General features: G+C 51.8%; 1 protein-coding gene across 1 annotated transcript in view; it reads right to left on the reverse strand.

The window, feature by feature from the left end:
• Positions 1–884: 884 nt before the first annotated feature.
• Positions 885–16872, reverse strand: part of KCNK12 (potassium two pore domain channel subfamily K member 12) — a 49929-nt gene continuing 33941 nt past the window's right edge. Inside the window, exon 2 of the mRNA XM_019415774.2 lies at positions 885–1921. Within this exon, the coding sequence (XP_019271319.1) occupies positions 1020–1921 (902 nt within the window). The 3' untranslated portion in view covers positions 885–1019. The remainder of the gene's footprint in view (positions 1922–16872) is intronic.

The raw sequence follows: 16872 nt of genomic DNA on the forward strand, positions 1-16872 counted from the left end.
GAAAGGGGTTCTGGGGACTGCACTCTGCACCCTCAGGTTCTCTAAAAGGGGAAAAATGAACTGCTCAACGGGAGTTAAGAAACAAAATCCACACCAACAAAGCAAGATCTCGTCTGAGAAGACTCAGACATTCCTGGTTAGTAATGAAAAGCATTCCTAAGGACAGCGCTGGTGAGAGAAAGGAGGGTTGGGGGGTTCTGAGATGTGCCTGGAGCCTCAAAGATCAGCTGGCTGAAGCAAAGCAGGGCTCCTACAGCCCTAGTGCTCCCCTGCTCCCTGCCCTGCCGTCCACTCTGGGTTTTCGGCATTGGAAGTAGCTGCCCTGTGTGCTAAGTGCACTAACTCCAGGCTGAGAAAGGCCAGCTGAGCCCCTTACCATCCCAATTTCTAAATCTCGGGGAAATGCCACAGTCCGCAAGTTGGTGCTATGTTTCATCTCATTGCATAATACTACACCATTCTCCGTGTGTAGCGGCTGTTCTATTTATATACATCGGTAGGCAACATATGGCTCTCCCCACCCCCACCTGTCAAAACTGTGACTACATCACTTCTGACGACCAGAAGGAAGCTGCTAGGCTGGGCCAGGATTCTAAATGCTGCGGAGGTAATTCAGAGCCAGGAGAAGTTGCACCATATGCTTTGGGGTTGCCGGCTGCTTATGTGCATGGGGACGGGGTTCAGTGCCAGTCCGCAAAACCCAGGGATGGCCCTCTCCTGGCTGCGGTACGCACCTGGTGGGGGTCTGAGGTGCCACTTTCTCTCTCCCTGGAGGAGAATCTGCTGGGAGCCACCGTTCTTCACGAGGGGACCCACGAGGAAAACAGGCTCCCCCAAAACCTGCCCTGGATAACATCAGGCCTGGCCAAATAGTATTTCTTTAAAAAAAAATTTTTTTTTTTTTTTGGTTTGATTTTATTGGATAAAGATTAAGAAAGCGCCAGCGTCTGAGAGAAGGAAAGCAAACCACGGCCGGCGGCACGCCAGCCCGCCGAGGGTCCGTGGCGCGGCCGGGCGGTCTACCTGGAGGCGCTGGTCTCGGCCAGCCGGTTGTTCATGATGCCCAGCGCGCCTACGCCTCCTGAGAAGCCGTTCTGGCGCGTGTTGACGCACACGCTGCGCGGGTAGCCGTTGGCCGTCTCGGACAGCTGCTTCTGCAGCAGCGCCAGTGACACCTTGTTGGAGGCCGTGAGGTCGCGCATGGAGATGAGCTCGCCCGACAGGCGGCGGCCCTCGGCGTCGCTGTCGCGGGCCGCGGGGTCGGCGCCGAGCGCGGCCAGGCGGCGGCGCAGCCGGGAGCCCGGGGTGATGGCGTTGCGCCGGGCCAGGGGCGCTCCGGGCGCCGGGCAGCAGCGCGCGCAGCAGCGGCAGCTCAGCTTGCGCAGCATCCAGTTGAGCACCTGCTTGATGAGGATGGAGATGACGTTGAAGAGCGAGTAGATGCAGCACACGCCGAGCAGGATGAAGAGGAAGTTGCCCAGGCGGTAGAGCCCCTGGTTCCGGTAGGCGGCGTGCTGGCTGCTCACCAGGTCCCCGAAGCCGATGGTGCTGAAGGTGACGAAGCAGAAGTAGAGCGAGTCCACGTAGTCCCAGCCCTCCACGCTGGTGTACATGGCCGAGGCGCAGCACGACAGCAGCACGGCGAACAGGCCCAGGATCAGCAGCACGTGGTACACCGAAGGCTTCCAGCCCGCCAGGCAGTCGGCCTCCGAGAGCGCCGAGCCGCGGCGGAAGGTGGCGGGCAGCAGGCCGCTGCGGCGCAACTGGCGCTCCCTGCAGGCGCGCATGATGAAGGCCAGCAGAGAGATGATGCGCTCCAGGAAGAGGTTGAAGAACAGGATGGTTCCGGCGCAGCCGAACAGCCCGTAGGCGATGAGGAAGGCCTTCCCGCCTACCGTCGCGGGGGTGGTCATGCCAAAACCTGTGGAGACAGGGCAAGGGTCAGTGAGGTCCTGGCTGGGCAGGTGGTGCCCACTGGGCGGGGGAGCCGGGCGTACATAGGTGTTGACGCGGCTCCTACCGAGTGGCATCACTCGGGGGAGGGGAAACAGTACTTAGACATTTCTCGCCCTTGGCGGCGTGGTTCCTGATTGGGGCAACGCCTAAACTGATGGCAGAGATGTGGCTCCTCGTCTTGGGGTCTGTGGATCAAGATGGGTGGGCAGGATGGTCACTAGGAAGGACCCATAAAGACTCGTGAAATGAAACCACTGTATGGGTGCAAACCATTGAGATACCTACAAAGCCTACAAAGAGATGTCACCTGCTCTCCCACCCCTCAATTTTTTTTTTTTTTTAATGTAACCAATGGCACACGTGGGCCTCCTTAGGACACAGTTCCATAAAGACTTCATTTGATCTGGGATTACTAGGGACCAGGTACAGTGTGTTCAGTCCAGGTGGCTATGTGTGATGGTCTCTGAAAAGAGGGTTTATGAAACTGACAAAAAGCTTGAGAATGAGTCCACAACATTCAGGGAGTGAGCTGGCTCTACCATTGGGTGTCATTGGGTATCTTTCTCATCCAAGGACCACCATCACCCTTGCTCAGACTTGTGGCCAAGGGAAAGGTGGTGGCCCAGCAGGGTCCTATGCTGCCATGTGTCTGGGGTCACTTTTGTCCTGGGAGGCCTGTTCTGTGCCTGGGCAGCTATTTATTGCTTTTAGTTCATAATTAAGCCTTAACGTGTCCACTTGTTCAAAGCACAGGCTTTAAAGGAGATTCTTTATCATTTGATTTCTGCCGAAGGCTTGGCTTCCCACCAGGGCTTGGCTTCCCTTGCCCTCCCGGGCAGCTCTCCCCTCCCACCTGCGTGCTCAGCTGGCTGTGGGCTGTGGGCTCTCTGTGGGACCCATAACCCACTCTGGTTTCGGAAGGGGGTTTAATTTCTTTGCACAAATATTCACTGCTGCTCGGAGTCTGAGCTGGAAATAGATCATCTGTCCAAACAGCACCATGGCACCTTTCCCACCTCTGCAGCAAAAGTTCAGGGGCATCCCTGTTAAATTTAGGTGCCCTGTCAGAGGGGCTGCCTGTGTGCTGCTAGTGGGGTGAAGCCAGCCCTGGGAACTGGGTGCTGAAGACTTCTGTCTCACTTGGTTTACTATTTCCTTAAAAAAGCCAGAGGTAAAAGATTTTTTTCCAGTAATTCCTTAGCCTCTATGCTAATCATTCTTGAGATTCCCTGGAGGAAATCTCAATTGCCTGACCACGATCTTCATCTTATGCTTAATAACTTAATTTAGGAGAAAAGCTATAACAATACCCATGTTGAGGAGGATGGATTATATCCTTAGATTCAGATTTGGGCCACAAGAGAGTGAAAAAAACAACAACAACATATTAGCAGTGTAAGCAATTTAACGGATTTTTCCACACTTCAAAGCCAAATCCAAGTTCTTGAATTCGTAAAGAAATCAGCTTTGAATCTATATGGTTATATGTGGAGTGAGAGTATTTGTATTTGTGTGTGTGCGTGTGTGTGTGCACGCTTGTTTGCATGTGCACATTTATATAAAGTCCTGGATTGATAACCCAATTGTCCACAACTAAGTCAGTCTGTTCCTACAAGGAAATACTCTGCAGCAATGAGAAAGCATGAACCACAGCTACTTGCAATAATATGAATGAATCTCACAAAATTGTTAAAGAAGCTGAACACAGAATGCATTCTGTATTATTCCATTTATAAAAAATTCAAATTCAAAACCAGGCAAAACCAAACTATAGTAATTTTTTTAGGGATGCATTCTTGGTTGGTAAAATTATAAGGAAAATCAAGGAAGTGATTTCAATAAAAGTCAGAGTTGGGGTTTCCTCTGGGGATGGCAGGGGTAATAAACGGGAGGGGACACAGGGCCTCTGGGGTGCCAGAAATGTTAATCTGGGTAGTGGTTACATGGGTGTTGTATAATTGTCTAACCATGTGCCTTGTGACTTTTTTTGGTACTCTTATGATAAGAAAAACTTTTTAAAAAACTGCTATGGGGCACCTGGGTGGCTCTGTCAGTTGAGTGTCCGACTTTGGCTCAGGTCATGATCTCACAGCTTGCGAGTTCGAGCCCCACATCGGGCTCTGTGCTGACAGCTCAGAGCCTGGAGCCTGCTTCAGATTCTGTGTCTCCATCTCCCTCTGCCCCTCTCCCGCTCGTGCTCTGTCTCTGGCTCTCCCTCTCTCAAAAATAAATAAACATCAAAAAAAATTTTAAACCTGCTAGATTGTTAACTGTAAGGGACCTTAATTTTGATCTCTCGCTGTGTAAGTGAGGGAGCAGGGGCAAAAGTGACATGATCTATAGCTTGTTGGGAACACATACCTTACACATGTCCTGGCTTCTAGCCTGGTCTTAGACCATTCTACCTGACACTGTTTCTACACATTGAGGAAAAACAGCACCTCTAATAGGGGATCACTTTGCTAGATTCCTGAAGAAATGGAAAGTCCTGAGCCTGGAAAATTAATTTGCCTAAGAGAATACTGAATGGGATTTTCCTAATCTTTAGGATTTTTAGCTGAAGTCTCAAAGCTAAGAGTGACACGTGGCACATTATCCCCTATTGGAAAGAGAAGTTCTAGATGCATTTATGCAGAATTACTAGATCAAAATGGGTCTGGTGACTAGCACCCCCCAGCCCTGGGCTACATGGAAAGGCTGGAAGTTATTCAGGGATAACGGGAGATGGTCATGAAGTAGCAGAGTGGTTGTCATAGTAGGAGGTGCTGTGGCATCCTCCACCTACCCCCAGGCCAAGTGATGGGGGTGCGGTCAAGAACACCTCGCCTGCAGCTAGAGGGGAGCTGGCAGTTAGCTTCCCAGAGGCTAGCTGACCTGCAGAACTAGGCAGGCCCATCCAGGACCCCTGGATGGAGTATAGTGAGAGTTCTGGGAGAGTCAGAGGTATCTCCTAGAGTCTGAAGCTGTGCTGGAGAGTTCTCTGGGTGAGAGGCTGACTGGAGCGGGCCACACAGACAGAGGTGGGAAGCGGGGAGCAGTCTGCACTTCAGATGCTTGTTGCATCAAGGCTGTGTGAGAGTGACACACAGGTCACTGAGAGTGACAGGGTCAAGTGGATGTGCAGAAGGCAGCCAGGTCTGAAGACATTCTGCCCAAGAGGGTTGCTGCTGGGTGGAGGGGCCTCTAGCAATAAGAGGCTAGGAGATGGGGTGCTGGGACAGCATTTGAGGCACTCCCAGGAGGTAGGATGGAGAGGGTGCCCCCACTGAGGGAATGGTGCAGAACAGTGGGCCCTGTGGGTGGTCTCCAAAAACCCATAGATAGGCCCCATGAAAGGGTATGTCTAACAGTGGGCAATAGGTAAGAAAGGATTATAGTGGCACCAATGATGTCAGACCGAGCCAACAGACTGCCCTCCCCCCACAGGCCCCTGAGCTGAGGGCCAGACATGGAGCTGGAGGGAGAAGCTGATCTTTGATTAGAAGTGAACTTAAAGACTGGATTTATATTGGATTTAGATGGGACTGGATACCTGAGAATGAGTTTCAATTTTAAGACTAATGGTACTTAAAAAAAAAAAAAAAAAAAAAAAGGCTGATTGGAAAACTCTAGCATCTGCCCAAGACCTGAAGGGATCCGAAGGGAAGTTCCTTAAGACAGCAGATGAAGACAAGGTCACTTCTGTGTCAGGCCACTGGATAAACTGGTTCCACCTGGATTCACTTGCTGCAGCAAAGCCCCCGGCTCGAGCCCACAGTCCTTTCTCGCCTCACTCCATCTTGGCCACAGCTGTGGGGGAGGGACACCCCACTCACCAAGGGGTTAGGTAGTTGTCAAGGCCTCACAGCACAGAGCAGGGAAGCTGTGCCTGAAATCCAGGTCTGTTGCTGTCTAACATTCATGTTCTTTCCACCAACCCCAGACTGCCTTCTGAGAGCACTGCAGGGCCTCCTTTCCAACTGTAACGGCTCATTTCAGTCCTCCAAGGCTGGCAGCCAAGAGAGCACTTTCCCCCGGGGAGGCTGGCTGACCCTGAGTCATGACTCGTGTCCCTAAGAGTCCTCTGTCCCCTGTGGCTCTCTTTCCCTGGACCATTGCTGGGGAGAGGGGCCACGGCTCCTCCTTTAACGTTCCCACTGAGGTGGATGCATCACCTCTCCAGTGGCACAGCTAAGACAAGCAAGGCTTTAGAACCAGATGCCCCAGGGCTTGGTTAGGGACAGCAGGAGGCATGCCATACAGGGGGGCCTGTACTTTTGGCTAACAGTCTGGCTGGTGGCTCATCTGTCCCTTGGGGTCCTCACAGGACTACCCGTAGCTGACCTACCCCCCTGAGTCAAAGGCCAGGCCACCAGGAGCAGCCTCAGATTCCTCCAAACTCCCCCATGTCTGGATTCCTGGCCCCCTTCCAGAGTCTGGGTTCCCTGTTGAGGATTTGTCTCTTCCCTTCATGACTGAGAATGTGGCTGAGAATGTGACATGTTTCCCACTGACCATTCTCCCTCCCCAGAGGGTTATGGCCTTATCCTAGGGCCCCCATAAGGCCACAGCTAGATACGCTGCAGGAAGACGGACATCCACCTGTTCACTCCTTCAGAAACACAGCTTGGTCGACTTCGTGCTAGGCTCGGGGTATGTTGGAAAACCGGACAGATGCGGTCCCTGCCCTCAGAGTATCTGGGCTGCCTTCTTAGAGGTTTAGTACTCATCTACTCCTCTGCTCTGCAGGCTCACCCCTGGGCCAGGGCACAGCTTTTCTCCGATGCCCCCACAGAGTCTGAGCCAGAACTTGTTCTGGGGTCTCGTCATGGCCATGACCACAGGCCCAAAATGGTGCCAAATGCTTGACTGGCTGTGGCACCGTCGGCCCAGAAGGAAGGGGACAGGCAGGTCAGGAGTTTCTCTGCCAGCACAGGAGCACCCAATGCAAGTGTCCCTCCCACCAGCCCTATTCCTGAGGTCTGGCTCTGTGCCCACGACACCTCCTTTTGCTTTCCTACACACAACACTGTCCGTCTGCTCTGCCCAGGAGATAGGTGGCAGTTTACCGTCCTTCCCCATTGACACCGATAGGCTCAGAGCTCTGGGGGCACTGAGGCCTTGGGGTCAGGGCTGTGGGTTATGTGCCTGGTGCTGCTTCTCAGAGTGGAGTAGCAGTCCCTCAAGCTCTGGCAATCTGTGGGGAGCCAGGCTGGCTCCGGAGAGGGGCCTTAAAGCCTCAGCCAGAAAAAGGCAACCCCAGGCACCCTGAGAGTCCCCTCCTTCCCCCAATCACACCCTGCAGAGGCGTAATCTGTCCCCAGGTTCACACCAAGCCTGCTGTTTTGTTTATGCCACAATTGATCTGCCATCCCAGTTTGCAAAGAGCAGACACTTGGGGGCTTTATTATGCCACTTTGACAAAAACTGTGAAGCTCGTTCCCACAGCCTGTCTGGTGCCGCCTTTGCAATTGGGGCTCTGGTGACGGGGCCTCTGGAGTTCAGCTCAAAGAGGCTGGAATCGAGATGGAAAGGCCCGTACTGATCTGTATCGGGTACCCCTGGCTGGCAGTGTCCGTGCTGGACACTGGACACTTGTCCTCTCATCCGATCCCCCAACCACCCTGGGAGGCAGGCATCATCAGCTTTAATAAGGACATGAGCTAAGGGAGGTGAAGGTACCGGCTGAGTTTCCGTTTGTAAGTGGCTGAGCTGACTCTGAAGCCCTTTCCATTGTGGCAGAAGGCTGGGGAGTCTTCGCTCTTTACCTGGGGTACATTTTCCGCTGGCTCTACAGTGTCAACTTAGAGAAGGGGAGATATAATATATAGTCCAATCCAGTATACTTTTGAGAGTAAAAGGGGCACTGATCATCATTACACCAGGAAAGCCATAAATCAGGGCTGATCCAAGCAACTGAGATGTATGATTAAAATGATTAAAGGGCAGATTCCAAAGCAGAGGCTGGTTAGCTCAGTTAGAATGTGGTACTAACAAAATGCAGATTCCCACTCCAGAAGTTTATTTAGTGCATCATGAAAAGGGCCCAGGAATCTACATTTTAGCAAATGTTTTCAGATGATTCTGATGCAGGCGGGCTAAAGCCCTTTCTTTAGAAAAAAAATGTGATAAGGTAGCCCTGTATGTCCTACTGGTTGGAATCTGCCCAATTTCAAATATTTTGATTTAAATTCCTTTAAAAAATTGGCTTACTGAGGTATAATTAATACATAAAATTGTAAGATATTTAAAGGGTATATTGTGGTGCTCTGTTGATTTAAATTTCAAGCAGCCTAAAACACTTGTGGATATTGTGGCTGTCTCCTTAACAACACCTCCCACCTCCAACTCCTATAGGAGGCAGCCAGGCCACTGGAAGAACTGACCGAGCATCAGGAGTGGGCTCTGTTAGTCTAGGCCAATCGAGATTACCAGTCCCTTACCATGACTGGCTCAAGGATGGATAAGCCTAAACCAATCAGTGCAGGACACTTTTATGGCTACAGAGATTGGTGTAGGAGTGGACACGTGACTTCATTCAAGTGAATCAGCTCAAAGAAGAGTTTCTCTGATAGTTCCCGGGTTAAAAGATTTCTCGCTCTAGAGCTGCCCTGGCCCCAGGAGTAGTTGGCAGCCATCTGTGGCCATGAGGTGGGGCCAGCCTTAGATGAAGCTGACACTGCAGGAGGCTGAGTGGAGGCAGCCAGAAAGAAATGGGGCCTTCATGGCCCCAGTGAGCTGTCAAATCAAACTGGCCATGCTGCCCCACCTACCTCCAGCCTTCCCATTGCTTGAGCCCATAAACCCTTTTGCCTGCTTACACCTTCCATTACATGCCACCAAACATACTCCAACTGGTGTGATGGTTTGAGGGCCTGGGTGAGCAGCTCAGTGTCCAGGAAATAGAACCAGAGTTGAACTGGAAGTTATGACCTCCGTTGTGGCCTCTATCAGGCAAGCGTGAAGCAAATTGCTACCGCTAACTTCTCTAAGCCTCAATTTCATCTGTACAACGTAAACCCCCCCTCCCCCCAATGTGAACTCTCTTTGTAAACTGTAATACACTATGCCAAAGTATGCTCCTCAAGGTGAGCCTGGGTGGCTCTGTCGGTTAAGCCTCCGACTTCGGCTCAGGTCGTGATCTCACAGTTGATGAGTTTGAGCCCCGCATCGGGCTCTGTGCTGACAGTGTGGAGCCTGCTGGGATCCTCTGTCTCCCTCTCTCTCTGCCCCTCCCCTGCTCATGCTCTGTCTCTCTCAAAAATAAGTAAACATTAAAAAAAAAATGCTCCTTAAGATGATAAAACATGCTTAATGGTGGTGGGGAGAGAATTCCTAAAATTAAAAAAAAAAAAAAAAGGTGGATGTAAGGGCAACATGTTTATTTATGGTAGGACTTTTCAGAGCACTTATGTTAATGTGACTTATGAATCCGAGTAGGTTGTGCTGGCACTCTCCAGTGTTCCCCACACTAACTGGACCATAGACTGTATTTAATCACCTCAGGTGACTTGAGTGTTTCAAAGAATAATCTTTGGGAAATGCTGCACTCCACCCTCAGGAAGAATTGAGGATAAGACATTTTTAAAAGCGCTTGAGGAGTACCCACATTTTCGACAGTCACCGTGACAATGCGGTGCCTGGAATAGCCCCTGGGATGCAGAACGTGCTGGAGCTCAGCTTGTCGAGTGAATAAATAGACTCTCCCTCTGCTGGTTTGGAGCAGGGATTCTCAAACTGGTTTGCCTAGGACCCGCCTGGGGATCTTGTTGAATTCTAGGGCGGGGTTCCTGATTCTGCATTTGTAACCTGGCATCCAGTGATGCCGCTGCAGCTGGTCAGTGAAGCCTGAGTAGCGAGCACAGATGACTTCCAGCATCAATTACCTTTTGGGGCCTGTCTCCACAATGAGACAGGGAATCCCTGGCAGGTGGGACCACATCGTAATTGGCTATTTGGAACTAGGTTGCTCAGGTTTGAATCTAGTTCCACCAATTAACCTCTCTGAGCCTCAATTTCCTCATCTGTAAAATGGAGATAATATAACTGCCTCAATAATTTTTTGTTTTGAGTTAAGTATATGCAGAATATTTAGTGCCTAGCACATTAATAAGTCCTAAATAAAGATTTATTATTATGAATCTTTCTGTGCTCTACAGCGGACAAAGGAAGCTCATGTAAAGTAGGCACTGATAGTTATTTGTTGACTGAATGACTGAAAGTAAAAATTTCAAGAATCTCTCAAGGGTGAGAGTTAAATACCAGAGACAGTAGGAAAGCTGAGATGTGGGGTCAGTGGGCAGGGATGGGCAAGGAGACTCATTAGCATTGCCAGATAAAATACAGAACTTCCGGGGCTCCTGGGTGGCTCAGTCAGTTAAGTGTCCAATTCTTGATTTCAGTTCAGGTCATGATCTCATGGTTCAGGAGTTCAAGCGCAGCACCAGGCTCTGCACTGACAGCATGGAGCCTGCTTGAGATTGTCTCCTTCTCTCTCTGACCCTCCACAGTGTGTTTGTGTGTGTGTGCTTGCTCTCTCCCTCTCATAATTAAATATTTTAAAAAGCCAGAACTCCCAGTTAAATATGAATTTCAGATAAATAACGAATCATTTTTTGGTGTAAGTATGTCCCAAACATTGCATGGGGCACATTTACACTAAAAAAGATTCATTATTTATCTGAAATTCAAATATAACTAGGTGTCCTGTATTTTTATGTGCTCAATCTGATGACCCTAACCAGGGCTCCGCTTGTCTGCCTGGCACAATCCCCTGGGAAGCCATCTCATTTGATCCTTCCTGACTGGCTGGTAGAAGGATGAACAGCCTCCCTTTAAAAAAATTTTTTTTAACATTTATTTATTTTTGAGAGACAGAGCACAAGCAGGGGAGGGGCAGAGAGAGAGGGAGACATAGAATCCAAAGCAGGGTCCGGGCTACAAGCTGTCAGCACAGAGCCTGATGTGGGGCTCGAACTCACAAACCGTGAGATCATGACCTGAGCCGAAGTTGGATGCTTAACTGACTGAGCCACCCAGATGCCTCTGAACAGCCTCACTTTAATATCAAGGAGGCTGGGTCTTGCCCAAGGCTACGTTAGCAGCCAGGCCTTCCCGTGTCCCGTCCCCCCCCCCCCCCGACCAGGTAAGCAGGGAGCAGTGGGAGACTCGGGGTGGGCTGGGGGGTGGAAGGTGGAATGCCATTGGGCTGCTCTGTGGCCAGTGCCAAGACACTGACTCTCAGGGAGAAGGAGGGAGCTTCTTCTTGGAGGAAGGTTGGACACTTGAGAAGGCATCAGGCCAGAAATATTTCCCTGGGACATGAGCCTCAGCCCTGGACCCTCGGGCTGTGGCGGGGGGGCTTGGGGGACAACTAACCAGCTTGGGTAAGCCCCGAATATTTTGGGAGAGCTGGGGCTGAAAGAATGGTGGGGGAAAGTCACTAAAGCATTCAGTGAGGAATAAAGACGTGGAGGGGGATAATAATAGCTGACATGTATTGAGCCCTCACTATTTCCAGGCACTGTGCCAAGACTTCATGTATATCCATGCATTTCATCCTCACGACTCCATGAGGCACTGGCTTTCATTTACTCTAAGTCACAGCTTTTTTTCCCTTGAATTTTAACATTCTTGAAATCAGGATGCTTCCTACAGTCAATGACCTGGCATGGTTTATTTGGCAACATTTTAAATTCTTAATGGTACACAATAATGGTGCATTTATAATCTTAGATGTGATGAACCACAGTGGGAATTATTATCATCTCCATTTGTGAGATTAGTAAATGCGCTCACACTTAGTAGATAAAGACACCGAGGTTAAATAACTTGCCCAGATCACAGAACAAGCTGCAGAGCCAGGAGGTGAATGTGGAGGAAAGAGCTTGCGATGTGATAAAGGAGAGAGTCAAACGCAGGGGAGTTTGGAAGAATGGGAGGTCGGTTGCTTGTGGCTGGAACAGTGGTTCTTCACTCTGGCTATGCAAGAGAATCACTGGGGAAACTTAAAACTGTCCCCAGTACCCAGGTGCGCCCGGACCAGCATAGGTCAGTACTGGGGCTGAGGTCCTCCCCGTGGAGGGTCTGGGAAAGACTTATGGAGGAAGGTGTATTTGTGTTCAGTCCAGAAGGGTGTGTTTTGGGGAGGGAGTGGAGTTTGGAGAGGGAGGAAGCTGAGGCCTGGGTCTGAGAAAAGCATGTCTACTGGGAAGGTGCCGGGCACCGGGCCGGGTGTGCGAGGGGCTCAGCCTGGTCCACAGTATCCAGTAACGCTCGCCTATGGAACAGGTGACCATGTGGAAGGAAGGGGACGATGTGGGAGAACTTCCCATCCACCTTGTTCTCAGGCTGAACTATGGGAACACTGTGGGAATGAGGCCTCTAGAAACACCTCCAGGGGCACCTCCAGAAGCTTCTCCAGCATCTGAGCCTGACATCCGGCAACATGCCCTGCCTTTGTACAAACTTACAAGCTCTGGAAACTTCACGCTACAGAAGACAAAATTGGCATGTCTCCATTCCTGCAGGCTTGGGAAGGGCCAACGTCACCTTTCTTGGAGAGCCGACAGCGGAGACTGGGAGCAGAGGCTGTGGCGTCAGGCGCATGCCTCACTTGTGAATGTGGCAACACGGACAGGTTACTTCTCCCTCTAAAAATGGCCTGCTGACTGCCTACCTCGGAAGGTTACTGTGAGGAGTCCGTGAAGAGGTGGTTCCCACACGCCTCCCGCAGCACCTGGGACATGCTGAGTGTTCACAAAGCAGCGAGCTTAATTGGCAAACAGCACGGGAGAGGCACGGCCCTTCCATCACAGCTCAGGTGCATCGGGTGAAACGTGGAAGCCAGGGGTGAGCCGTGACCAGAAGTTTCAGCGGCAAGAAAGAGCTCCCCATCTACACACCTAACCTACTCTACCACTGCCTACTTTTACCTCCCTGGGCCTCAGTTTGCTGGGCAGTTTCAGGTGAGTGACAGCACCCTCTGGACTCGCTTCAGGCTCTGGCCTTGTGCGGGGTGGGAGGCCCAGCTAGAGGGAGGCACTGCCTTCTCCAATCCCCCAAATTCGCATGGCAGGATCCTAGAAAACGGGACCGTTATGGAAAAGCCAAGACCGTGGGCTGCTGTATTTGTTGGCACTTGTGGATTTCTCTCAATTGCAAACCAGATGGACAGTTTCTCGAGGACAGCAGCTCCTGGTCCCCTTCTTTCCACAGCTGAGCGTGGGGCTGAGCTCGTACCAGACGCCCCATGACTCAGGACAAAGAGGCACTGCCAGCAAAGCACCTGGAGAATGTGGGCCCCTCCTCATTCTCCTGTTTGCTTTTGGGTTGTTCTGTGGGGGCCTCTGGGATGATTCTTGATGAGAACAGGAGAGCAGTTGGGGGTGGCTTAGACGGCAGGGGGCTGGGGGCTGGGAAAAGAAGGCTGAGCGCTGCAGGCCAGTGATGTTTAACGTTAGAAAAGTTTTGGTAAACTGTGAGCAATGGGCAAGTGACCCCGAGAACCAGTTTTGAACCTTGGCATGGGCGTTCCCAGCCAGCCGGGCTGACTTGAACCTCCTCCCACTCTGTGCTGCTTCTGTGGGATTAAGGTTTTTCTCTCCTCACCAGAAATCATTCAGCAAAATGAGTTATTAAAAGCCGGTTAACTACTCCTGCCTCCGGGTAGCTCCTGCTTAACAACCTCTCCCCGGGAGCAGCTGTCAAACCCAGGCCCTGCGGAGCTGGCGGGAAGATGAGTCATTTACATGGAGCCCATCCTGCGTCCTGCCCCCCAGATCTGTCCCTGACTCTCTCATGACTAATCCTTTTGGGGGATGAGATCACTGCCCCTCCTGCCCCCCACCCTCCGCAAAGAGCAGAGCCCTAGCCTCAGCCCAGGGTTGTGGGAGAAGGCTGGATCCAAGGCCAGGGGAAGTGAGGAGCGGTCTCTGATGGGACAGAGGCCTGGCCAACAGGAGCCTGGAGAGGGCGCAGCGAGATGGGGGAAGCCAGAGGCCGCCCTGGCCTTGCTCCTGGACCTCAGGGGAGGTGGGGGCGGGGGGGAGGAGGGGGGAAGGGGGGGTTCCCCCCGCACGGGGCTGTGGTGAGGAGCTTGAGAGCTCACCTTTCAGGCAGACATGGTTGTGGGGAGAAAGCAGGTGTGTCAATCCTGCTTGGAAGTGTCACTACAACATCACCTGAATCTCCTGTCACCTCAAATCCTGTATCATAGAGGAGCAGAGGTTTTAAAGCCCATGGTGGTTCCTGTAAGGCAGAATCATGCTCTCCCACCGACAGTTCCCCCGCCTCTCGGCCAATTCCGTTTTCATGCGCCTGGAGAAGCTCAGCTTCCCATCCTTCACCCCTGCCCATGGAGCTGCAAGGCACATTTGAAGGAGGAGAGATGCAGGGAAGGGGGCCAAGTGCCTGGGAAGCTGGATTCCGAGGCTCTTTGTGCACAGGGGTGCTCTTCAAGGCCCTGATCTGTGTGAGGGGCTGTCCCAGCACGTGGCTCCCCCCACCCCCCCTCCTCCCCCCGCACCTCTCCTCACAGAAGGAGGGCTGTGGGCTGCTCCAGAGAGTGCTAGAGACAGACAAGCCCAGTGTTGAGAGCCGGACCTGGGGAAACGCTCTTGGGGTCCCCACAGACCCCTGTGTCTGCCCCGGTGCCTGCTGACATGCCCCCTGCCCTGTGGGCTGGCAAACAAGCTAGAGGGGCTGTCACGGTGCCTCGCTTGGCACAGGGGCCTCTGTTAGGGCCTGGCTGTGTCAGGAGGGATTGGACCTGTGGCCCCAGGACTGAGGCCAAGGGATCAGGGGTGCCGTCTCCTCCAAATGGGGCAGGGCAGCTCCTACTGCACATTGTGCTCTCAGCCGCCTACGGGGAAGGGTGGGTGACCACCGGCTCACGGGAGGTGAGGGATGGAGGGACTGGTATGGAGCCCTAGCCCATGCCCGGCACTCTGCTGGTGCTTTCCAAGTTGTACCCCCGGAGAAATTCCTGGAGCAAGTGCTTCTGGTCCTTATTCAGGTGAGGAAACCAGGCCCAGAGAAGTCAAGTAATGAATGAAAGAACACCAGCACACAGGTCCCAAACCCCACACCCATGGTTCTTTCCATTCGCCCTCTTGAAGCCCGACTCCCCTTTGGTTCAGAGAATGCACTGATTTTGCTCTAAAACATGCAAACGATCATACCGTGATGGGGAACTGTGACCAAAACCCCTGCCACAGGTCTGCGCCATGAGTGTGTGTCAGATGCTAAGTGACAGGAGATGGAGGCTGGGGCTCGGCACCGTGAAGGACCTTCTCCAGGATCACAGAAAATGGCCTAACTGGGATTCCAACTCAGGTCTGCCTGACTCTAAATCCTACATTTCTCCTCACCTTGCTTTTGGCACCCCATTCATAGAGAGGCCCTGATGACTTGGGACCCTCCTTCTGCACACTGTCCTAGATGGACTATCCTGCTCAAGCCACACTGAGCTCCCAGTTGACAGAAGGATCTGGAATGTCTTAGTCTGGCACTCAGGCCCTGACCCACTTTTCTAGCATCATCTCCCCTCTTTGAACCTTCTTCCTCAGGCCCTCGGGTACCCTCACTGCCTTATGCATACACACACACACACACACACACACACACACACACACTCATTCACCAGGAATTTACTGAAAGCCTGCTCTGTGTCGCGCATTGGTGGATACGAGGCAAGCAAGATGGTCAAAGCTGCAGCCTGAACAGAACCTAGTGTCTAGGAGATGTGCCACGAACACTCCCCCACCCCGCCCCCGTGCCATGCCTCTGCACCTGTCCTTCCCCACCTTGCAAGGTCTGTAATGGCTTATTTCCTTTTCTTTACACTTATCTGAAGTCCATTCATCACCTGGCAGTACCTTTAGCTCATTGGGTATTTAGTTCTGTGCTGCTGTGGTGGCCCCTGTACTACTGACCATGTCCCAGAGTATTCTTTACCTCTTTGTGCTTTTCTGGGTCGCCTTGTCAACGAGGACCCAGCCCATGTCTTACATTTCCTCTCTCCCTCTACAATGCAGGTGCTCAGGGAGCAGCTGCTAAATTCCCGACCGAACTGGCAGTGTGTCCAGTGGTCACCAGCAGGGACTGTCCCAGAAACATGGTTTCCACCTTCATTTGAGTTAATTCACCTAACATGTTTTTGAGACCTGCTATGTGCCAGGCGTGGGACAGGGGAGGAAATACTGTGATATACCGTATTGTCTGTGCCCTGCTGCCAAAGGCCACCAGGAACACATCTTTAGATGAACAAAATTAAGTTCACTGCAACAAGGGAGATGTACATCCTGGAGAGCCGTGGAGCTTCTTAGCCAGTGGGTATCAGAAAGGACTTACTTAGGATTTGAGCTTGTATTAGGTGATCTGGGGAGGGCTCAAGGAAGCAAGGCTTTGCTCAGGTAGCAGGGATCATTCTAGGATTGGGCATTTTAATACTTCTTACATAGGGACGCCTGGGTGGCTCAGTTGGTTTAGTGTCCAACTCTTGATTTCAGCTCAGGTCATGATCTCATGGTTTGTGAGACTGAGCCCCATGACAGGCTCTGCACTGACAGCTTGGAGCCTGCTTGGGATCTCTCTCTCCCTCTCTCTCTCTGCCCCTCCCCTGCTCATGCTCTCTCTCTCTCCCACTCAAAATAAATAAACATTAAAAAAATATTTCTGGGGCACCTGGGTGGCTCAGTCAGTTAAGCGCCTGACTCTTGATTTCGGCTCAGGTCATAATCTCATAGTTCATGAGTTTGAGACCCTCCTCGAGCTGACAGCATGGAGCCTGCTTGGGATTCTCTCTCCCTCTCTCTCTGCCCCTCTCTTTCTCTCTCAAAAATAAATAAACATTAGAAACATACTTCTTACTTAGAAGGTGGGAGTCATGGAGCAAAACCATGGCTATGATTGGTAAAGAAGTAGAAGTCACTCACA

This window comes from Panthera pardus, unplaced genomic scaffold, assembly GCF_024362965.1.
Source record: "Panthera pardus isolate Hobbes unplaced genomic scaffold, ASM2436296v1 HiC_scaffold_25, whole genome shotgun sequence".
In the NCBI taxonomy this organism is placed as follows: Eukaryota; Metazoa; Chordata; class Mammalia; order Carnivora; family Felidae; genus Panthera; species Panthera pardus.